The sequence below is a fragment of the Scomber japonicus genome, chromosome 21 (assembly GCF_027409825.1).
Source record: "Scomber japonicus isolate fScoJap1 chromosome 21, fScoJap1.pri, whole genome shotgun sequence".
Classification (NCBI taxonomy): Eukaryota; Metazoa; Chordata; class Actinopteri; order Scombriformes; family Scombridae; genus Scomber; species Scomber japonicus.
Genome location: NC_070598.1, coordinates 13,837,040 through 13,862,122, shown reverse-complemented (window position 1 = coordinate 13,862,122; position 25,083 = coordinate 13,837,040). Strand labels below are relative to the sequence as shown.

The window sequence follows — 25,083 nt, the reverse complement described above, 5'->3', positions numbered from 1 at the left end:
GTAGCTATAACAAACTGAAAATTTCAAGCTTGAGTGCTGTATTCTGGCAACACAGGATGCATGATTGTAGCTACAATACAATCAGAATTATTTGCCCAAAAATATATTTGTCATTTTTAGTCGTCCATTGTTGGAAAAGTTAACTTTTATTGGTTTTACAGATTGCAAATTGACAGAGATCTTCATTCTTACATAGTAAAAAATAAAGGTCATACATACAAATCTTAAAGGTAAAACTGGACTGCCAATAAAGGATATAAAGAAAATGTAAAGGATTTATACCCACATATGTGTACCTTTCTCATTTCTGTTCTCCAGTTGTCCCGAAAGATATGAACTGAATACAAGTCCAGCCATCCTGTTTCCTTCTGCTTTAGTCCTCAATGGCAGGAACACCTTCTCAGTTGAGAACTGCAAGCTCAGCAGGTATTTTGCCTTCATAATCTAAATCAGACCAAGCCAATCGATAGGCTTGTCAATTATTTGTCAGACCTATGTCACGTCTGTTCTCCCTCTCTCCTCTGCAGGCCTAAAGTGAATTATCCAACCTACAATTTACTGACTGCTAAAGACAATCAAAAGAGTGAGTTATTTAAATGTTTTCACTTTGAGCACAACTACACGTTTTATCCATCCTCTGTTGTTTGTTGTGGTCTTAACACGCCAGGCCTGTCAGTATTGTAAGTGAACAGGGGAATCCAACCTTCAGCCTATAGAGGTGATTATCACACTGACAGGAGACAAGGGGTCACAGGTAGAAGGGAGTGTTCTGTGTTGTCTTGACACTGTCTCTTACTTCAACTGTTTGCAACAGTTTTAAGCTCATTCTGATTCATACGTAAAGCTTCATAACTGAGTCGAAAACTTGTGCATTCACTTTATGCTTCCACTTGATATATCATTAATATTTGTATATGTTTCACCATTACATTTTATTATAGCAATCACACTTGTATTTTTTATGAAACACATCATAGAACTAAGCATCCAAGACTTTAACTCTAACTGACATTCTTATTAAACCATACATACAAATTAAGGTGATGGAGATGAAGAGAAGCAAGATAGTTAAAGGATTTTTTTTCAGTGTGTATGTGAGGGTATTGTATCACAGATCTTGCTCTGATATCTCTTCTCTTCCTTCTTAACTATCTCATTGTGTCTTTGGCTCTTTCTTCTCCCTCTCTTTTGCTTGCTCTTGCCATCCAGGCCAGTCCTACCCAGACCCAATGGCGGGAGCCTCTCGTTCTTTTATCCACAGGATATCTGAGCTGTCCTCTTTGGAGGGTGAGACAGTGAGGCAAGAAAAGCTCAAGAAACTAAGGAAATCGAGAAAACCCCCATCCTGACAATCACCACTTTCCCAGTCAAACTGGTCAAGGATCAAAACATTTGAGTCTGTGCCAAGGACATCTGAACAAAATAAAACATCTTGGGCACCATGTTCATTTAAGTGGCTCGTTCTAACAGCCTTTTTGTCTTCAGTGATATTAGTTTTCTGCATAACCTGGCTAATCTTCACATTCTGGGATTCCTGACCTGTGCTCCTCTTGTAATTGTAATTGTCTTGATTACACATAGAGTATTATTCTTACAGAGAAAAAAGTGCTGATGATAGATATTATTAGCAACATATCGTCATTTCTTCTCACAGGTCTCAGTAGTTTTCCACTCAGCATCTGCATGAAAATATATTTATTTTACCTTTCTAATGGCTTGTAATGGCTGTTATGTAATACTGCCATATTTCTTGCTGTTTCATCAGTATGTTGCAGATGCAGTCAAGCTTGGATCTCATGACAGTATTTGAAACATTGTCCTAATATACTAATTATGTTTTATAAAGCTTATTAGCTGAGTAAATTGAGACACCCATGCTTGACATATAATAGTTTAGCAAAACCAGTATTGTGCCTTGTTAAACGTCTTCCTGAATTTAAATAAATTTATTTTTGTTAGCTTGACTGCTTTTCTTTCTTCTGTGAATCATGATTTATCTTCTGGACCTTCAAGCGTAGCACTGACTAATAAAGGAGGCTTCACCCGCTTCTTGGCAGATTCAGCGCATATCGACCAGCGTGGTAATCAGAATGCCTAACAGATTGCAATGAAACATTATCTGCATTCCATATCTACAAAACAGACACAAAACTGTGCCCCCAGATGCCAGAATGTGGTACTTTCCCACATAACGCATGGTTTTGTCATTGTATGATGGATAGTTCGTGTCTCTGAATGGTCTTGTTCATTGTAATCCACAAAGACAGCAGTCATGGAAGTGAGAAATGAGGAGTGGTCTTTATTATAATAAGATAGTGAAGCAGAACAGACTTATTTGTACTATTTTCTGATACAATAGCACAGAGATTGTTTATTTTAACTTGAAAATGGGTCCTAAAATTGTGCACAAAATGCAAATGTTTCTCTGTTATCATAGTGTGAATAACTTATCCTCCAGACATGTTTTAACACATTGTGATTAAAATATAGTGCTTGGAACAATAATGTGTCAGATATGGTTTCCTATTTTTAAAAAGTATAATTCCTGAGTTCAAATCCTTAAAATTACAACTACTCTCTCTCCCCCATTAAAAAAATCCAAAAGCTATGGATATGCACATATTTTTTAATTTCAAAATTTTAACTGCTGGATGCAAGATGTCACCTACTTCAGTGTTAAGTCTGTTCTCAAGTTTCCACATCTCACTTCCAGACTAGTTGTGATGTAACAAACTATGCTTGTAGACCCGCCCCTTAAAAATTTGGTTCTCAAAGAGGACAGAAAAACTTTCCCCCTTCAGCAGAGCCCCCATGTTAAAACAGCCTTCTGGTGTCAAACTCTGCATATGCATCATTCTGTATAGTGAAGCTTAAACCAAAGTGTAGGAACAAGAGGAAAAACATATTGGAGTGTGAGATAAGAGTCATGGTAATAGTATATCAGTTAAATGTTGATTGTGTAGATAACTTGCAGTATAAATCAACCCTCCTGACATGTGAGGGCATAGTAAAGATGATAACTGGCTCATGTCACAGCAGCAGTATGAACAGCCACTGACATGGCCTGAGGCACTGGATAGTAAAACTGCAATAATGTGCAACCAGCAGCATGCTATTTCTCCAGTTCAGTCAGCCTCAGTTTTATCCACAGAATGGCATGAGAAAGCCAAGATGGCCACTTCACTGTTATTTGTCAGGCTGATAGTGTCCTGCAGTCTGTCACCGGCTGAGATCATTTAGGATGGAGGCTGATAGGTTTGAAAGTGACAGATCAAGGCCTTTCGATTATCTGAAAGACTTAAGTGGAAGATCAAGGCTTTTGTTTCATTTCTATCTGTTTTTGTGGCATTTCTATTTCATTAGACAAAGTGGAGACAGAGGAGGCAGGAGAGGGAGGGGCTCATGTCATCTTGGTTGCTATGGCTCAATGAAACAACTGTCAACTGTGTTTAATTTCAGGGAGTGTATATCCTCCGCTCCGTGTTACAATACAATTGTGATGTTGTCAAACTGTTTGTGTCCCTCCCTCCCTCCTTCCCTCCCCGTTGACGGTGAGATGTGTATTTCAGGGACACGCAGTGACCTAGAAACACAAGAGCCATCCCCTTATTCAAGCTAAGTGAAGGGCTTGTATTCACGCTCAAACGGAGGCTGGGTCTCCCTCTTCTTGCAGGGTTTTTAACCGTCCCTTTCAAGTGTAGTGAAACAAAATGACCTGGAACAAACAGTCAACAATGAGGTCTTTAATAAGAGCCGGACTGGGGCCTGCCCACAAGTGGTTTATCGTTTCACTGTAATTCCACAGAACCTGACCAAGAGCACAGTACTTATTTCAATCAACCTAGCCAATTTCAATAGATTTTCTGAGCTGAGTATGCAAAAATGTCACAGTGGAACATTTGAGATTTAGGTGCAATTGACATTTTTGTGAATATTTTCTACCAAAAATCTCCATGTCCCAGCTTAACCAGTATTATACTGACAAATAGTCAGGTTGTGTTACTGTTTCACCTGACTTGATATTGTGCCAGTTGACTCTATCAGCAGGGATCAGAGAATGTAGCCTGTCTGCCAAATTTATAACTTTGCCAATGCCTCAAATCCAAAAGGCCCTAAATATGTTTAGTCTGGTTGGTCTGGGGACAAAGATCACAGTACACACACACACACACACACACATACAGATTTTTCCATTCCTCTTCTTCATCAGGTGGTCGACCCCTTACAATATAGCATCATATCACTATTTGCGATGAAATTAACATGAAAGACCTTTTAAATAGGCAATAACTCTCCGTGGGATTCGGTGTCCCCTGTTGAGAAACCAGTTTGGGCTCTTAAAAGATTCTAAAAGATAGTTACCCAGTGATCAAAAACAAATGACAGAGCAAACAAGTGGCATGTGTCGACAGCAACTCCCGATCCTAGAGCATTATGTGTGTCTGTGTGTTCAAGGGGGGCGCACAGAGGTCAAATCTTTGTCTTTGCCAACATATAAACACAGCTGAGCTGAAAACTGTCAAATCTATGGCAATAGTCCTCATTGTGCCACACATGTTGACTGCTTTCTTTACTTGTGTTCTTTGTCTGCAACCTCAAGATAATTCGTTATCATTTAAGAATGTTTGCTTACAAGTTTTTACAGCTGCCAGGTGAGGAGGTTTTTACATTCCTAACATTAAGAGTATCAGTTATTATAAGTTATGAGTGAAGATTTGAACAACAATATGCAAGTCAAGCCTAACAGAGAAATTGTGTGAAGTGAAATTCAGTGCCACTCCTTGATGTATTGATTTTGCTTTTTTTGAGATATTTATACACTTTGCCCTTGGCAGAGCAACACACAAACATAAACCAGAAGGGCCTAACCTCCCTGTTGCTCTCTGACATTTCACAATATGATTTATGGAAATCCATGATGATAGATGCACCCCCTCTCCTAGTCATTATCATTACCTGAAGTTTCATCTCTCTCAGAGGCAGGGGTCAGTCCCACTCCCCACCCACACATCTCGCCTCATCTACCCGCTGTTGCTTCTAATGCCCGCATTGATTTACATACTTATGGAACTGATAGGTGACTGATGAGGGGACAATTATTAGTGATGATGTCAGGCTTGTGCAGGTGAAAAAACTTTCATCAATATCACTGTCTTGGTTGTCATTACACTGGCACTACTCCAAGGCCACCAGCTTACAGAGCTGCTGCCAGAGTCTTATTAGTTCTCTCTCCGCCTTGGTCCTGGAGAAGTCAGTTATCATCCATAAACGATCAAACAGTAATGACCTGTAATGAATGGAGCATCATTAGTGGGATGTACTAGATGGCTCATCATAATAGACGCTGTTGTAAGTGTGATGTGACGCGTCCCCATGAAGAGCAAGGGTCTTACTCAGGGTCATGATGAAAGTAATGCTCAGGTATATGGGAAATATCTCTATCTCTTCTCTATTTCTTAAGGTATTTAAAGAAAATATTTTTTTTTTTACCTGTATTCTTTAAATTGTATTTCTAAGATCTACATCTAGCTGTAAATTGTATTTTGGTGACACAAGCCAAGACAAACACCCACCTTCTAAACTCTTTAAATAATGACTCATGTAGCTCACTGTGTGTCATGACTGGGTACATCACTCACAAGTAATAAGATAAAAGACTCACTACCACAAATGTTATTACATGGGCGAATGCGCAGCTAAGGTTCACACACAAAGACTGCAGCACATAAACAGATAATGTGTGTACACTCACTTCCTCATACAGATGTACACGTGGAGGGAGGAAGTTGGAGACAGCTAGCGGACAAAGAGTTCCATTCATGAGGCAGAAACTGACTGCACTCATTAGGGAGAAACAAACTTGGCCTAATTAGTCTAACTTCTTTAATTAAATATTTTCTTACGGTTTAATTTTTAAGGTCAGAGCATTAATATGAAGCAGTAGAGAAGTGGCCGAAGAGGGATTTATTGTAATTCTTCTCAGTGTAGAAAATTATTTGAAATTCTTTAAATAACAAGCAGCTCTGTGTGTACGTGGACTCAGCAATGTATTGTACTGTGCCATATGTTTGTGTTGCCATAATTCATATCTTAGAGAAAACTTGACAGATCTGACATCATTATTGTACCTTTACAACACATGTTGAAATGAAAAAGGTGAACCATAGCATTTGTCAACAAAGGCTCTGAAACTATAGCAACCCAGGTCAGCCGTTACCATGGGGACAGCCACAGTTTACATTCCCCATATAAGTGAGATTGAGCGAGGATTCACTCTGCCGTCTCCTTGACGCCCAGTAAAAGAAGTGGTGGCACACATGCTTTTCCTTCCTAATTAAATCCAACCTCTCTGTGTATCTCGCCCCTTGTGTTTGTCAAATGGTTGTGTGCATCCGCTTGTGATTGTGATGGACTGAGTTTGAAGACTATAAACACACACTAATATTGTTCACCATCTTGAGATATATTAACACAGGCTTAATCTCCTTTCTCGCTTGACTCATATACACCAAGATGCTCCAAGAAGGGTGTATTGCTGCGGGAAGGCTGATTGTCTTTGACAAGTGCACAGCAAGGGCAGGAGGTCCAGGGTTGGGGGCATGTCAGATGTAAAACACACATGCTTTGATGTGCACTTCCAACAAGCTGACACCATAGCAGACTGATGCAGTAAGTCTTGCATCAGTGGACGAATCAGCACTGAAATTGTACAGTGTGTGTGTGTGTGTGTGTGTGTGTGTGTGTGTTAGCCTTAGTGACATTTGAGCAACATCCCCTTCCTTTTCAAGACATGAAGTTGTAAGAATTACTAGACAATATGAAAATATGTCACAATCAATATTTCTATAATAACAGTGCCGTAGTTGTACATCTGAGGTCAGTATGGGTTCAGCCCCTCAAACTTTAATATACACTGATTCAGACACACGCTCCTCAATCTGCCCAGTGATGCTGCAGTTCATGATTATGGTGAAGATGAAGGCTATTACTGTCGCTTGACCTACCTGCTCCATGGCAAGAAGAAGAATCAAAGGACCCATAGAGACCCCCCTCTGCTCTCCACAAGCTGTTTTTCAAAGCAGAAGAGGCAAAGTATCCACATTATTACAAATATCTGCTCCTTCTATAGCAGTGGGCGAAGGGAGGCCTCATTCCCAGTTAATGCTCCCTGCAGAGGCCTCATTTGTTTCCCATGAGATGGTGGAGGTACTGCTCAAATAAAAGCTGACCCTCTTTGGAGTTCACAGCATCCTCAGACATTCAGGCTCCTTGAACAAACATTACTGTGAAAAATGCTTTTTGGCTATGTACTGCAAAATTACAAACTTAAAATTCACATCACTTTTCATCAGTTATTGGAAAGCGCTCTCCTGAACCATATTAAGAAAGGAATGAATAAAGGGCAGAGTAGCACATACGTTATCAGCTTCTATCTGCTGAAATCATCACAGAGGAAAATGCTTTGCCCTTTAAGCATGTCTCAATTTTACTCAGCAAATCTAATACTCTTCTTAATCAATCAACTGACAGCAACGAGCCCCATCCTAATGAGGTAAAACAATTAGCCTTGCTTGACATGCCTCCGCAGAATTATAGTATATGAAATTAATCTGTCATCTTCAGTTTGTCTGTGCTGTACTCCAAAAGTTATAAATTACAGACCACACCCACTAGACTGCAAATAATGTTATGTACTCTAAAGGTCAAACACCCACTGCATACTATCTTATTGTAACTTGACAGTGGAGTCATGGAAGTTTTGAGTCATTTTGCCTTCTGCAAAGAGCTGCAAAGACTTATATGAGAAGATAGATGCCACTCTTCATTATGTACACTAAATATAAAGCAACAGTCAAGTGACAGTTAGCTTGGCTTAGCATGAAAATTAGAAAATGGGAATATACCTAGTTTAGCATCTCCACAAGTCACAAATTAACATGTTATATCTTACTTGTTTAACACAACATCACCATCATGTTATGGTTTTCGGGGCTTAACTTGCAGCACTATTTCTTGGCCAGGAGCAGTGGTTTCTGGAGTCACTGTCAGATTGCCAGCCAATATTTTGTTATTTTTACACTTTGGTTTTTGTATGAATTAAACAAATGAGATATAACAAGTTAGTAAACAATTGGTGAACTTGCTGGTGCTCATAGGCTAACAGTCCTTCCCAGTTTCAAGTCTTTATGCTAAGCAAAGCTGCAGGCCCCTGACTGTAGCTTCATGTTTAATATACAAATATTACAGTAGTATGGATGTTCTGATCTTATAAGTTTTCCCAAAAATGTTAAACTACTCCTTTAAATGAAATAAAATACCCGATAAACTGACAAACTAACCAAGCAGATGTCTGAAGTATGAAAGAAGAAATTCTGCCTGATGTGTTGAGATTTTTGATAGATTACAGTATGCTGGAGAAAAATCACAAAAAGGCAGTGAGGTGAGAATCAAAGGGTGGCTTTACAACGCTCAGCGGGCCCCCTGGCACAATTGTCTGGAGACCTGCCAATTGCTCACATTCCTCCCTTTCTTTTGGGACTCAGAGGTCTAGGGTGGCAGAGAGTGGCTGGGCAAGACTGGCATAAGGGTCACAACAATTCTGCAGGGAGAGTGGGTAGAAAGACAAGTGATATGAGAATAAGACAGGTGAGAAAGAGGCAAGACAACAGAGAGAACTGAGAAGCAGAGGGGGAAACACACACCAAACTTACCAGCTTACCCCTCCCTTGTCCTCATTGTCTCCTCCTGTGTGTGATCGACTGGAGGGAGGTGCTCGGCCGGGAGCAGGGAGAGAGACACAAGCTCTGAGGGAGAGGTGCATACACAGCATGAGGGACATGGGAGTCTAATCAGAGCTGGAATGGGGTGTTCTGTACTGTAGGTCGCTCTGACAGACCTGTTTCTGGAGGGAAACTGAGGGGCTGGACACAGGAGACGGACACAGGAATTCCAGGTCACAAGGGCTCCTGTGGCAGAGCACAGTCTTGGCTGGGTTGGGCTGGTATTCCAACTTCTCCCTCTCACGATCATGAGCATGACAGAGGTAGAGTAGGACACATAAAGAAGTGGAGAACACCTACAAACAAGAGGGGGAAAAATCTCATATTGAGGCAATCAAAGGGTCAACTTCTCCTCTGACCCCCTTTTCACTCCTTCATGATGGGATCCTCTGTGGAGTTTGCCTGCTTGTTGCTGGTGGTTTCTACCCTGGGAAAGAACCACTTGGTGTCTGGGGGTTGTTTGGGAAAATGTTGCCGTGGCAGAGACATGAGCTGTGCGACCACTGACTGGAGGATGGACCGTGTTTATGGGACATGCTACTGTGACGAGGGCTGTGTCAGAACCAAGGACTGCTGCTTCGACTACTTCACAGAGTGCCCAGGTGAGGGATGAATCATGGGCAGTGCTCTGAGTGTGCTGTTTATCTTTTTGCACACACCTAAACTATATGATTCCAGTGTCAGATAACCTGTTGAACCCTTGCTAAAGATAGATTTTTCTGCCTTTGTTTATTGGACAGCAGATAAAGAAATCTGCAGAAGAAAGATCATTTTCAGTGCCTGGTTGACATGAGACTGCTTATCAGATACTGCATCTCTGCTATCATATTGCAGGAAGGGTGAATATGTTCGAAACTTTCCCATACATGTGAAATTGTTTGTGCAGGCTTGTGCCCAGCCTATTTCAGTGGACTAGCCCACATAATGGAATTAGTACAAATATTTGAAGAATGTGATTCTGTCAATCAGTTGTAGCAATTACACTTCCAGTCAAACAAGCAGAGCGTACCTAATATGTGTTATAGGCCAGTAGTCACTAAATCTGCTTGTTTAATACATCAAAGCCTGATCATCAAGCACAGAAAGCAACTGAAAAGAAAAATCACAGGACTTGGTGATTGAATGGGTTACTCACTTGGCTGGCTCTCAAACCACTTGTAGTAGAACAGGAAACATGAATTCTACAAGTCACAATCAATGCTTCATTGATCTTAAGTTATTTCCTGGATATTTAGCTCCATTACGCATTCACAGGAAAACGATAATTATGCAGAGTGCAACAAAGCTGCAAGGTTTTACTGTTGCTGTGTTTCTGAAGTCACCCCTCTGTGCACACTGTGATCTGAAGAAGTCATTTTTAGGCCAAGCATTTCTGGGTTGATCTCCTCAGATCAACTTGGTGCTTGTCACCATGGAGGTTATGTTTTAATAACGCTCTTCACCCCCTCAATATGGATGCCGGCATCTAGCTCAGGACTGCACTGTGAGCGAGTGGAGTTTCTGGAGTGGATGTGCCAAGCCCTGCCAGCCTTCAGTGAGAGTGCGTGTACGTCACATAGAGCAGCAGCCCAGTAACAACGGAGAGCCCTGTCCCAGCCTGGAGCAAAAAGCTGGTTGCAGGGAGTACAGAGACCACCAGGGTGGCCACTGTGGAGACAAGTCAGGTATAAAAAGGGAAAAAAATGTTGATTTTGCACTTTAAATTGGCTGAATCTGAAGTGACATTGAGTTGGCTTCTCTTATCAGGTCCTGCATTCATCACAAGCATGGAATTTGGCAAGGGAAGGCCCAAGCATGACAACTATGGAAACCCCCTGAACCCTGGGTAGGTTTCATATCATGCTTGTACAAAGTACTCTGAAACTGTAAATGACATCTGGTATCTTTAAATTCAAGAGTTGAAAAGTTCATGAGTGCTGTCAGGGGCTAACCTCACTTTACTGTGATGTTGTGTAACACAAACCCCTTTTGGAAAAAAGAAAAAAAACAGCCCAGTGTTTTCTCCATCTGCATGAGCTACCTGTGGGTGTTTGCTCACCTGGATGTCTGTCCACAGACTATTAAATATAGCAATGTCAAGATACTGCCCACCACCCTTTGAAATTAAATCACACTCACACTTTAATAAGGGCTGTCACATAAAAGGAACACACACATAGCTCTATATGATTTTATTTATGGTGTATCTTTAGGCAGAATTATATATATTGTGTCCATGTTCAACTGAATTAATAAGTAATTCCTATGTCAGTCACAAACTGGGTGAAGACATCCCTCCTATTGTGTACATTCAGTGTATCCTTTAGTTCTCTGTGTTGATTTATAGTCATAATATTGCATGAATAACTGTTGTGACCTTTATGACCTTGCCCTTAGGTTCTGTGTGGAATTCACACTGGAGACGCGGACACCCCACTGCACAGTGCAGAACCGACCACACACACACTGGATGCGCTATGTGACAGAAGGCTTTAAAGTGTGCGTGGCATGTGAACCACCTGCCATGCGAAACAATAGTGGCAGCTGCCAAGGAGACGGTCAAGAATCAGACAAGTATGAAGTTATGAACCTTTTCTATATGTGTTCATTGTTGGTGGAATATGTGTGCATGCCACATTTCTTCAAATCTGGACTGTTGAGAAAGTTGTCATTTTTCTCCATACTAAACATTTAAGTGAAAATCATATGAACTTTAACCAGTTGATGAAACAGTCCAGGGCAGGACAAATCTAACCAGGATCAGTTCCCACCTCTTTCACCAATCACTTAATGTAGCACCTGAATAAGACAGTAAATCAATGACATGTCAGCATCTTGTACTGAAGTCAGATATGAATGTGTGAAACTATGCACATGGTGGTACGACAACCTTTGTGGCTGTGACTGTGTTGCAGAGAAGCTGTGCTGCACTGGCAGGCAGTGGGGAACCCTCAATGCAGTGGCACATGGAAGAAGGTCCAGAAAACCCAGCAGTGCAACTGTCCACCACAACACAGCTTTGTGTTCATCTGATCCACACAAAGTAGCATTGGAACATGCTCTGGTGTGGGGTCCGCAGTAACATTTCACAGTCAAAGAGCCCCCATCAGTGGAACTATTATGTTCAGATCATATGCCTTAATACAACAGGCTTTCAATACTGAGAAGAGACATACAGCTTGAGGCTCAGTGGCTGTGCTAAATATGCTACACATTTGATATAAAAGAAAGATAAAAATCACTGGAATCATCACGCACATTTCCATTGTTCTATGTAATTAGATTGCATACTTTGTCCAGACATTGTTTTATTCCAGCTTGTTCTAGTACACATTAATCACACATCACACTTGATTTTGCTTTATTTTGTAACAAATCAATTTTCTTACATTTTCCAATAGATTTCTTAAAGGACCAGTGTGTAAGTTTTAGTGGCGCGTAGAGGTGAAGCTGCAACTAAACTTAACAAGCCCTGCTTAAAAGGGATGATTTTAAGGTAACAAAAATCCAATGACTCTTATTTTCAGGTGACTACACATTAATTAAAACATACCAATGAATACTACATTCCATTTATGCAGAGTCCACTCTGCTATGCCACTAAATTCTACACACAGCAGCTTAAAAATAAGAAATAACTTAAAATATTATTTAAAAAAATATGTTTCATGTGTAATTTTATAATGATTTTGTAAAAAAGGAAAAAAAGGAAAAAAAAAAAAAAGATATTATCACTATACTGTGTCTAGTGCCCTCTGGTGGTATATGTTCCACTGTGCAGAATGAAGCAGAAAGCACCAAATTCCATAAATGTTCCTTTTTCAATGAAGCTATGGGCTGAATATCAATTGAATGAGTAGGTCTATGCTTTATTTACAGATATAATGCTACATTGTACTGGTTATAGAGGCACTCTCCCTCTTCATCAGACTTTGTGTGCCCTCTTTAAAACTCTCCAGCGGTCTTTGAGCATGGTGCCAGTGCGTCCTTCGAAGTCATAATCTAATAGTATGAGAGCCCACTTCCCCTCGCCGTGATGTCTAACGCCGGCCTTGAGGTTTTGATCCATCTCGGTTGTCCATTTCTAAACAAAGCAAAACATAACCTCTTAGTTCCAGGTTTTGGAGTTCTCAGGAATTCCATGATTTGGGATTCATCATATTTGACACAACCACTGACCTATTGAGATCTATTTGGTTCAACTTACCCGAGGTGGTTTTCTTGTGTTTTTTGATTCTTGGCTGATGTTCGAGGTGTCCACTGACTTGTCAGACAGCTGTAATAACTCTGTTGGTGAAAGGTTTAACATTCACTTGCTGTTAGTTTTATTCACTTTTCAAAATAAAGACAGTAATGAAAGATAATGTAACACTTTTTATTTGTGAAAAATATCCTGGAATATGTTGAGTAACAAAGGAACAGCAAAGGAAAATAAAACTTACCATTGGTGGAGATTCTTCGGAGTGAGACGTGAGGCTTCTTGGAACTATCAGGTTTCCACACATCGGTTATTTTAGTTGAGAGAAGTTTCCGTTTTGTTCTGTGGAAATACAGTGTGACAAAATGACTTGTTTTACCCCCCATAATGCCCTTCATCTGCAGGTTCAGAGCAACTTGCTGAATTTGTATATTCATCAAAGCATCTCAAGAGACCAAAATCCAAAAATTATATTATTATTTATTGAAAATAGAACTTAACACTTAAAACTCTACTTAACCTGAAACATGCAGTGCTCTTCATTTTTCTGTTAGGACAAGAATATAAAATATATTGTTCAGAACCGAAAATTAACATTTATAAATACAAAATAGTTACATTAAAGGTCATTTCCTACTTTGCATCCTTTTCTGTTGATTCGTTGGCATTTTTCAAGACAGAGATGTCTTGTGTCACTGTGTCCTCAAAACCCTCTATGTCCTGTGATGACTGGGCCATCTGTGTGGCTGCCTGAAAGACGGAGGCCATCATAAACACACACACCAGCATAAATTATGTTTCCAAATATTAACTGTTCATACTCTTCCAAAACAATTAACTTTCAGGTTTCAGTATTGCTATAATGTCAAAGCAAAACTAATGAGGCCTGTCGTTACAATACCCTCCTGAATTTAACCTTGGTCAGCGGCCATTATGTAAATTGTTCCTGAAACTTTCATGAATAAGCGAGTCTGTAAGACCCTGAGGAAGGCTCTGCTGAATGTAGCAGTTTGCCCTTCCAACTAATTTGATGACAAATTGTCAATTAACTATGACTGATAATGTCACATCAGCACATTCAGTTGGTCAAAGGGCCATTATTCAGACGGACAAAAGCAGGGCCGAACACTGCACACAAGATTGCGAACATTTATTTGCTGATAAAATGTGTTGCTAAAACCATGCTGTTAGGTACAGTAGCTGAAGTAGAGCATCAGACACCTCATGCATTTGCTAAATTAATCCTGATCAACTAAATAAATCTTCCACCTCACCATGTAACAGTCCAACAGCTTTTGTGCCTCACAATTCTTATCAGATCTTCTGATTAAAAAGGACAGATGCTATAATCTAAAATTAATTTGATGTCATGTGGCTGTGCTTTTCTTTTGCGCTAAATGAGTTTTCAAGCATCAAATACAGCACCACTCAAACTATAATTTTGCATCTGTGAGGCAGAAAATTCTCTTGGTCAATGTTTTGAACCAAGATTTAATAATTTCCTGCAGACTGCTTCTTATCTTTCATCTGTACAAAGCTCAATCCCTAATTTTATACTGGAATTAATCTTGAATGGCCAGCCATACCAAACAGATGTATATACATTTTTTTAAATTCTCATCATGAATAGAGACATCTGGCCCACTCAAACTACAGCCGCATAGTTAATCCTGGCCTGGGAAAAGTTCCAAGTATCAGTGTAAAACATGTGCTTTGCCACTGTTCTGCAATCCAATGGGCTTTAAGTATGATTAGAATAAAATGTATCTTTTTGAATATTTAAAAACATATTTAGACACATGAATGCTGCCAGCCAAATGACTGGTTCAGGTAATGTATTATTTTGCATATGAGAATTCTGTAATTAAGCTTTAAAATTAAGTTTTTCCACAAGTCTTAAACAGGCAGCTAAGTGTGTCAGGCCCTGTATTGTACCTTGAGAAGGTAGTCAGCAGGATTCTTCTCCAGGTAGGCATCCAAAAAGGACTGGACTGTCTCCAACATGCGGCTGTAGCTGAAGCTCACGAGGAACGGATGGTAGGTGTCCCTCTGTGTCACTATTGATGACAGCTTGACATTCACGTTCTGTTGAATAAACCAATGTTCAGCATTTAAAGTGATTCATCAAACCAAATATTCCACTGAACGCCCCTGTGCTTTTTTGAGAAGAAAAGAGACTATAATAGAAATATACACCTGCTGGAATTCATAGTTGTTCTGAAACCACTTGAGAGCAGAGGAAGCAGAGGATCTTTGGCCTTTCTCCAAGCAAACAGCCACAGACTAAAAAAGAAAAAAGAAAAAGAGGCATCACACACTTTACACTTAAAATAAGGGCGAAGCACCCCTGTGTGACATCAGAACTTTAACCTTGCTTATTTCTCAAACCAATTACATCTACATTTTATGTCAAACTGTGCTATTATCAACACTGACTTTTACATTGGTCAATCACAGCGTCACCCCATAGCTGATCACTGTCTTGTATTTTGTTATGGTAGAAACATTGGGTCAATGAAAAGTCACACCCCAAATATTTGATTAACTTACCTGGACAAGCAAAAGAATCGTTATGTTTTCAAACAATTTTTCATCTTCCACAGTTTTTTCCAGGTTTGACCATATTTTGGCAGCAGACATCAGAGGCATCACATTGTCGTCTTTCTCAAACAAGACATCTGGGGGGAAATCAACAACAGTGACTCATCTGCTGGCAAATGATAAACACTCACTGTCCATATAAAAGTTTTACTTAAGACGTTTGTAGGTATTATATAAATGCATTGAGAGAATTATTAAGCTTGAATGAAAAATGTCTTAGGTTTTCCCTGGAGGCTAAAATTTCAGTCAAAAGAGGCAATACATGCTTATTGGTAAGTTTTACTATATATTACTATATTAAAACTTGCAGATGTAAAAATGTCAAATAGGAAAGTCCAGTTGAGCTTCTGACTGTGATGTCTTACCCAACTGTTTTCCATGCATGACCCTTGCGAGGAAGGCACATATCAACGTTTTCTCATTGTGGAGGTCTCCTTTGTGAGAGAGACTCTGAGAAATGGCTGCAAAGAGAAGAAAAAGTTATTTACAAAATAAAGTTACCCACTACATCAAATGTCACACACTAAGCCCTGTAGTAGCAGAAGTGTAAATAAAGTAACATTTCCTTTTCTCAATGTTATTGTAATTACATATCTGCATACAACTTGTAGTTAACTCAATGCACGAAAATGTGTTCCTTATAGCTTTTTAGTAATTAATAGTACTATAACATTATAGTAGGACTGCAACTAATTATTTTCATTGCAAATTATTTTCATGATTAATAGTTTTGTCTAAAAATAACAGTTGAAAAATGTCTGTTACTATTTGTTAGAGCCACAGAGAAACAACAAACAAAACACCAGCAAATATGTTGTATCTTGCTTAAAGTATGAGTAAAACAATTAATCGATAATAACATTTTCTGTCAATAGATTAATTGATTAATGATGTAGTGCTAAAGCTCTTTATTATTGTAACAGTCCTTTTGGGCTTTAGGAAACAGTGATCAACATTTTCATATTTTCTGACATAATAATAGATAGATAATAATAGATACTTCAATAAGGAAAATAATCGTCAGCTGCAGCGCTAACATAATATTGTAGGCGTGGGCCTCCTGTCAGACAAAGCTTAGTTTACTTGCTTAGTTTTGCTCAATTCCTGTTTGCCTATGGGAAAACAATTGGGCCAACATAGCTTTATATAGCTTTTTGACATAACTTAAGACCTAGAAGCTGCTGGACGTGCAAAGTTACATGTTAAAGTTTCCAGCTCAGGGACAAGCAAAAAACAAACAAACAACAACAACAAAAGATAAACAATATTTAACGTTACATAACAGTTTGATTACGCTACTCTATGGAAGATCATTTCCGCCAATGTGATGAACAAAGAAAAAGTAAGTTATTATAATGAGAAACTTACTCAAAATAATGAGATACTAGTAAGTCATAAGATAAGGCATTATGTTGACTTATAGCATCTTTCTTTCTTCTTTGTATTTTAAACACAATGGGTTATTTTTAAACAACACTTAGGTTTGATGTAGCTACCTTTAATTTAGTGGAGCTGTTAATAACTCACCCTTGAAAGCCGAAAGCGTTTCATTGAATTCATCAAGTTTTCCTTCCTTAAAACGCCGACACAGAGTAACAAACAAGAAGTCTTGTATCCATCCTGTAGCAACAGCTGTTACGCGAGAAAAAGGCACAGTTTCATTTATATTACTTGATGTAACTGTTTTGTTGTCAACTGTAGGATCCATATTGTGTACTTTTCGAAACTATTTCATTTCTTCTTCATTGGAAATAGTTTGATTTCCGCGCGCTTTATTATGGTTTGTCCTCTCTATGCAGTGTGCAGCGCCCCTCGCGTTGAGGAGGAGTAACTACAGCATAGCGCTAGGGAAGGTAGGGAAGGTTACTTTAAATTACCCTATTTAAATTGTAATGAGTAATTTAAATATTCAACTATTTCGATTACTAAATCAAAAATAATGGAACTTATTACATTTGATATACATTTGAATGATATTCAAGGGAGATCATTTCTTATAAAGCAAAATTTAATCTACAGCAATATATGCATTCAGTAACATGTTATATATTCAAACAATGAGGAAAAAATCCTCCTCCTGAGCAAAATCTTAAAAGTCTGACTTCATCATCATTTTGAATCATCTGAACCATCAACATTTTCATAAGTAACTATCATTTAATTTCACATTTTTTCTCAGTAACTGTAACGGACTACAGTTACATTTAATTTGTAATTAAATTATGTAACGCTATTATATGTAACTAAACTAAATAACTATTTACTCCCCTACACTGGTTGTGTTGCATCACAGTGAAAAAAGTTTCACCATAATGGAGCCTGAGCCATACATGGTGTGAGCATCAGGGGATACTACATTGGTGCTGAAGGTCAAAATGCAACATTTCACAATACACAACAACAGTTACAGTTTAGATTTAATGGCCCACAAAATCTAAGTGCAACTGTTATAAATGATTCATTCTCTAACAGACTCATGCTGAAAATAAAGCATTTGCTGCTGTCAAACACAACAAAAGAAGTGGACAGTAAGATCCATTTAATCGTTAGAGGTATTGAAGAATAGTCACAATGAGAATATGGTGTAGGCTGAGAGATTTTTATCATGTGCAACCTGGAACCAAGAACATTATGAAGAGGTTGCTTCACATAGTCGTAAAGGCATGCATGGTCATGAGTATGGTTGTACTGAGTGGGATAAAATGGTTAATTCAGGTAAATGTCTGGTTTTAAATTGTGCATAGGTCACATTCAAATCAACATTCACTGGATTAAAGGTTCAGAGTCAAAGCAACAAAGGCTGATATATCCTGACTTTTAGTTTGCGTGATGTCCTGAGGATTAGTATCGGGGTCAATCTGAGCATATTTTGAAGAATTGGCATGAACTAAGATAAAGCAGATCAAAATACTGATTTTTTATTACTGCACTCCCCTCTGTTTTGTCAACCTCGGCCTGCTAGTGTTGCAGCACTAGCTGATAGCAGTATCATATTCCTGACTCTATATTGGCCAGTATTAAGGAACTATTATTGAGATCAGGCCCAAAAAAACCTGATTGGGACATCCTTAGTCTCTAGTATGAGTCAAGCTGCAAAAACTCATAATCATTTCACATAATGTAAAACAATATTATCTTTCATTAGAACCTCCTGCTGTATGTTTGCATCTTTCATACTCAGTACTCCTATTTATAAATTTCTATGTCCGGCCACAGAAAAAAGTCACAAAGAAAAAGAATATATATTGGTCAGCCCTAGTGTGTGGACAGATTTTTGAGTGGGAGTCCGTATGAGTAAGTAAACTCTCTCACCCACACAATTAGTCTCTTCTTTGTCTCCTCACTTTTCAGTTGCTCATACAATTATTCTCAGTCATTCACTCACTACAAACCCTCATAAATAACCGGACAATTTGGTAACAGTTTGTATTAGAGAACCATGTTAGTAATTTTACAATTTGTTATGTGTTTCATTGTGATAGCACAACTTATAATTATTTATTTATTTGGATCACATCTCCTGTCAGTGAACAAGTCTATGTGCCTTGTTTAAATGTGTACTTGTTGTTAGTATTTGGTCATATCTATTTCCTAGTTGTATTTCCTGGGGTGACCCTGGTGGTCTTCTAACTCATTCTCCCATCAAATGCAGTTCTCTCAATCTCTTTGCAGCTCAACACTGATATCAACATTTTCCTATCAGAGAACGTTACGTATTCCACTCGTCTTCCTATTAAGGAATGTTGTGGCAATGTTTTCATATTAGCGAATTAGTGCACCAAGTGTTTGAAAGAAGAGATAATCTTTCAATTTCAAGAAATGGGAAAGTGAGAAGGCTGAAATTCTGCAGATTCTATTGCAGTTAATGAGAGCATGACAGCGCTCTCCCTATCAATTAGGGTTTAGATATCAAAATTTATATTTCTTATGGGAAATATATTTGCATTTTGACAGAGAGGAGGCCTGTGGCAATATTTTGAGGTATGATGTGTGCTTGGAAAGTTAAAACTATGGAAGTGAGACATATTTAGATTTTTTTTGCATGTTCCTGGTGATAACATACAATGACAAGATCTGAAAACTCCTCTAAAAATTCTCACTTTGGACTTAAATTGCCCTAAAGGTACAGAAGGTATCAAAACACAAAACATAACGTTGGAAAGTTTTGTGAATGATTTAAAGTTTGAATTGGGTCTGTAGGATAAGGGATGTCTGAGCAGTCAAGTTTCACAGTTGATGTTAAAAAGATGATATAAAATTGCTGGAATGTGATAGAAAACAAGTCAATTTATTTGTATAGCCCAATATCATAAATAAATTGCCAGAGGGGCGTACAGCAATACAATATGCTCTGTCCCTGAAAAAATAGAAGAAACCTTGGGAAGAGTAGGGGTCTTTCTCTCTCAGGATGGACAGGCGTGTAATAGATTAGTAAACAGAATAGAACACACATTACACAATACAACATTGAATAGGGTAACAAAGTTAAAATGGATGATTAATATATGGGAAGAATGTGATGAAGAGGATTGAACAGATTTCATGTGCCACCAGGAAAAGGAACTGAGCCACACAACCTCCATCAACATGGAGATCTGGCAGGTGGACAGACTGCACGTGCACACAGGGGAAACTCACATCACACTATTCAAATACATGGCAGAAGAAACAAGGAAGACATTATTCATAGAGGAGAGAATGAAAGATAACATAATTCAGACAGAGAGACACAGGGTGAGGCAGAGCTCCTGCAGGATAGGTAACCAGATCCAAAACCTCAGGAACTGGCACCAACAGCCATGGAATCAGAGCGGTTCCAGGATGGGTGCTGGTCCAGCAAGAAATGCTTGAAAGACAGTAGAGAATCGGAAGAGAGAGCGAGAAAAGAGAGGGGGGCACACAGCTTGGAAGCTCATGTGCTTGCAATGGTTATCAGTTGCAATAATTAATAATTTCACCAGCAGAACAAATGCTTTTGTAAATTAATTTAGAAAGAAACCAACACAAGGTCATGAAATACTCAATTAAACAAAACTAATTGTAGGTTAAGTAAAAAAAGATTAGTTTTAAGGTTAGATTTAAAAGGCTCAACAGAATCAGATTGTCTGACGTCAGTGGGGAGATTATTCCAAAAGAATGGGGTTTGATAGGAAAAGGCCCTGCTGTCTGCTGGCTGCTGACTTAAACAGAAAAGTAATGGCACACATCTGCTGAATGAGCTGCACAGTTTGACATCTGAATGGATTTCTAGCACAACGTATACAGCAATTCAAGAAATCCAAAAAACGTACAGATTGTGAAATGAGAAGACTTAGCGGAATAATAAAGAGTGCGAAGGACAAAGTGTCACACAATAACTAGAATGTGTATTTCCTGAAGACAATGTGTGTGGTTGCTGCAAGCTGATTATACTGCCAGCTGCAGCTGTTGCTACTGCTGCTGCCATCAGCTGCTGCAAGAAATTTATTTTAATATTGGAGCCCCAACTACAGTTTTCACAGCATTGCAATGCATGCTGGAAAGTATATTCCATTAAACTAACACTGTTTCTAAACTACTTACATTTGAAAAGAGGAGGCAAGTTGAAAAGAAGTGGGGGTTGAGTGTGTTCCAGTATTTAGTATGTCTTTGTGTATATTATTTTGGTGTGTGTGTGTGTGTGTGTGTGTGTGTGTGTGTGTGTGTGTGTGTGTGTGTGTGTGTGCAAATTGTGAATGAAACCTGACACCACTGAAAGTTTGAATGTACTTATAGTTAAAAGAGAGAGAGAGAGAATCTCAGTCAGCTGATTGAAACCAGCTGTGTGTCTCTGTCTGCATTTCCTTAAAAAGTCTTGCCAAGAGCAAGGATCAAGCAAACAACCTTGTAATCTCATAAGGAAGCTGACCATGAGAATGGAGCTTAATCCACTGAATTGGCTAAAAATCGGTTAAGAAGAAATTCCTATTTTGTTGAGGAGAGACTGATTTGCCTAAAACTAAAGCTTGTAGCCCAGACATTTATACATTAGTGGCAACATGATTGCTTAGAGCGAGGATATAGAGTGTTTGAAGGAAGGGAGAATCTGTAAATTTGAAAAAGAGGAGGGACACTCTGCAGTCAATGACACCATGCTAAAAAACGAATAGAAAATGCGATTTCTCGTCATGTCCTGAATATGTTCCAAGAAAAACAGATACAGCTATGATATCCCTGAACTCATGCCAAGCCTTTGATAGGATAGAGTGGGGCTATCATTTCGACATGCTCCCAAGATTTGGGATCAGAACAAATGTTTTCTGATGTGGATCCAGCTGCTACTGAGATACTGACCAGTAATAATGTCTCCCAACCATTTATTATCCAATGCTTGGGTTATTTGTATGAGCCATTGTGGGAGGGGGGGGGGGGGGGGTATAAACTGAAATGTTTTGTTTAACCGAAAATTTTACCTTATTCTAAATTCCTTATTATAAGATTGAGCTGATTTTGTTGGAGATTAAGATATTGAAATAAGAAAAAGGGAAAAAAAGGGAAAAAGAAACAAGAAAGACAAAACATCAAAAAGTAAAATCAAGAAATAACAAGAAAAAAAGGAAACACTGAGAAAAAGAAAAGAACAATCAAAAAGCAAAAAATGAAAGGGAAGAGAGAGAGAAAAAACTACAACCACAAGGTAATAACCTGGATGTCCACTCACTTGTCCCCACACACAGTCCCTCCGGCTGCCTTTTGCACTAACCTGGCATCCTTTCACAGAGCCCAGTGGAGCATGCTGGTGAAAATTTGTTCTCAGGCTCTGCTGATGGAGAAAACTGCTGCTTCAAGATGGGAGGGAGAAAAAGAGATGGTAAGTAATAATGGTGTTAAACACAGACAGACAGCAGTATTTATGTTTAAAAAAAACAACTATCCATCATTTTGTTGATCAGAATTTGCTTTATTCACAAGGCTTTTTTTCTCATGTTTTGTTTCCTGAAAGCCATGATGTAGATGAGGTAGTAAAATATTATTAATTAAAACCTTTACAATTAAAAGTCTATTTAAAATGTACTTCAAGTGTTTCAAAGAAATAAACAAAACCAGACTGGGCTGAGACTGATAAATGTGGTGGCAGGCTATGCTAAGGTGAGTCTATAGGGGTACTATTATATACTCATCAAAAGTGCTGCCACAGCAACCTAAACACATGCACACAGTAAACAGGTGAACCACTTATTTGTCCCAGTGCCTTTAACCATAGTAAACAGTGAACAGGCGACCATGTGAAAAAGTTCCTCCTGCAGTCATGTCAAATGATGGTTGGTGACTGTTGCTTTGGCAGGGATAACATGGCTTGAAAGGCCTGAAGTAACCTATTCACAATTTTCATTGCTTCCAAGTTGTACATGAAAAAATATTTCTTACACCATATTCCCAACTTTACCTTACTCTACACTTCTTAGGTGTTTTTGCCTTCGGCAATACTCTGAAGTCTCCATTTTCAGCATTAGTCCAGTTGAAGATATGTTAAAGAATTGATGTCGGAAATCATGCTCCTAGATATGCCTTAAACTCAGATTTAAGGTGAGCACAGAGAAACAACCCCACTTTGGATGAATCGGGGAGCAAACTCTGAACATACATCATTCAGCACAGTAAACAGAACAGACTCCAACTGTAGAAACAAGAAGAACACTTTTACAAGTGGAGCGGAACTTTAAAGAATTTAGAGTGAAGAAAGTAATGCTTTGACCTCGACCCACAAAAGTTCAGTTTTTGCAGGACATATGGAGGTGTTTGTTCATGCCCAACAACAAGCATTAGCAAGAGAGTGATGAGATTTGATGAATATATCTCAGATCCATCACTCTGAATTATAGTCAGAGAAGGGAAAGAATAAGAAGCAATGAAATAGTGAATGGAGGAACAACAAAGGAGGAAAAGATGAATCAAAGGAAAAAGGGAAATAATTTAAAAGCAAACCTGTTTAATTTAGAAATTGCTTCAATTTCCAATGCTGCTTACACAGGTTGTATAGTTCTCAATGAAATGAGGTTGGAGACTTAGAACAAATAAATATTCAAACTATGGAGAATTCAGTGACACCTGTTGCATATAGCATCTGGATGAGAGCAGGTGTTCTGGCTGTAAGACTGTGCCTGCGGGTTATGAGCAGACACACAAATCACAGACATTTTTCATCAGTACTCATACTTCAGTAATCTTTATCACAGCACTTTATGAAAGATCTGTCACAACACCCACTTAGACAATCCAAAGCCATGTGTTTCAACTTGCCATCATCATTACTGTATGTGTAGTGTGTGATGGTGGAGCTCCAACAACCACAGCTGACTGATAGACAAAGAGGGTCCTGTTGATCTGACCAACATAGACACAGAAATAAAAAAAAAAATATATATATTATTTCTGTTAAAGAATACTTTTTAAAAAAGGCTTCCCATTTTACAAACAAAGTCAGATGAGTTGTCACGATTAGAACAAGTACACAGTAACCTATTGTATAATGTCCTCTGTGGCACTGGATAAACGTTGTTGTCTAAGAAAATAATCCTGATGATGTCATAATGATATCATCAGGATTGTCTCAGCCTGGCATGGAGACAACAAATGTTAAATGAAAAGCCTGTGTCACAAAGTGGAGGTTTGTAAGATGTGGTCAGCATGCAGTAAGAGAAGAAAGAGGCTGCATTATGGGAGGTGTGGAATCTAGCAGTTTTAAAACTTAGCTGCTTCAATTCTCACCATTCATCAGTTAGCATCAGTCGGGGCTGAAGACTACTGTTTGAAAATGAAAAAAAATCTGAGCAGCAAGATTTCCAGACCTCCTCCTCCTTCTCCTCCTTCTTAATGTTGTTGTTGTTGTTCTTTTTCTTCCAAGTTGTCTCATTACTGCTATCTACTGGAGTTAAATTAAAATCTCCACTGATTTAATAAAATAATAACCCCTTCCCACCCATTTCCCACTCTGCTATAAATGTTCTATTTTTCAGGTGTTTGGGAGAGCCTAAAAGCCTCTCTCATCATCTGCTGCATATCCTCTCCTGAAACGTCCACAACACCCAGAAATCTATCTCTGCATCTACAATTATGTCAGATTTTTTAAATCTACTCCAGCAGTACAGTATCATTGCCAGAAAGGCCAAAAAACTTCACCTGATCCTTACAAAAGCAAACCTCAGCATACTTAATAACTAGTTTGTCCTCCTTAGCTTCCTGTCTCACATCATAATATTTCTTACCTACTTCCTCATGCATAAATCTCTTCTTAGATCCTCCCTTAATCACTTTGTACAGTCAGCCTCCCATACTGCATGACTCCCTTTTCAAAGAAGACACTCTCTTTCTCACAGTATCCTTCACAATCATTCTCCCCACAAACTAACAATGACCAAACTTAAAACAATCCTTGCACTGCAAAGTTTTGGGAAGTGACCCAAGCAAACTCTACCAGGCAAGTACTTAAAATCAAATTGAAGCATAAAAGATTTAGTTTCATACTTTCCATTAGCTACTTTGTTAAATCTCTTCATTCTATAGCTG

The 25,083-nt window shown here is 38.7% G+C and overlaps 2 protein-coding genes across 2 annotated transcripts; one reads left to right on the top strand and one right to left on the bottom strand.

The window, feature by feature from the left end:
• Positions 1-9,159: 9,159 nt before the first annotated feature.
• Positions 9,160-11,827, top strand: LOC128382492 (somatomedin-B and thrombospondin type-1 domain-containing protein). The gene is made up of 5 exons (XM_053342483.1): positions 9,160-9,382; positions 10,250-10,444; positions 10,527-10,605; positions 11,157-11,333; positions 11,675-11,827. Exons 1-5 carry the CDS (start codon positions 9,160-9,162, stop codon positions 11,790-11,792), a joined length of 792 nt encoding a protein of 263 aa, XP_053198458.1. The 3' UTR covers positions 11,793-11,827.
• A 6-nt stretch (positions 11,828-11,833) lies between these two features.
• terf1 (telomeric repeat binding factor (NIMA-interacting) 1) lies at positions 11,834-17,266 on the bottom strand. The gene is made up of 10 exons (XM_053342329.1): positions 17,086-17,266; positions 15,924-16,019; positions 15,508-15,635; positions 15,154-15,240; positions 14,893-15,042; positions 13,595-13,707; positions 13,478-13,504; positions 13,202-13,299; positions 12,967-13,046; positions 11,834-12,843 (listed from the first exon to the last, which is right to left on the bottom strand). Exons 1-10 carry the CDS (start codon positions 17,264-17,266, stop codon positions 12,685-12,687), a joined length of 1,119 nt encoding a protein of 372 aa, XP_053198304.1. The 3' UTR covers positions 11,834-12,684.
• Between the last annotated feature and the right edge of the window lie 7,817 nt (positions 17,267-25,083).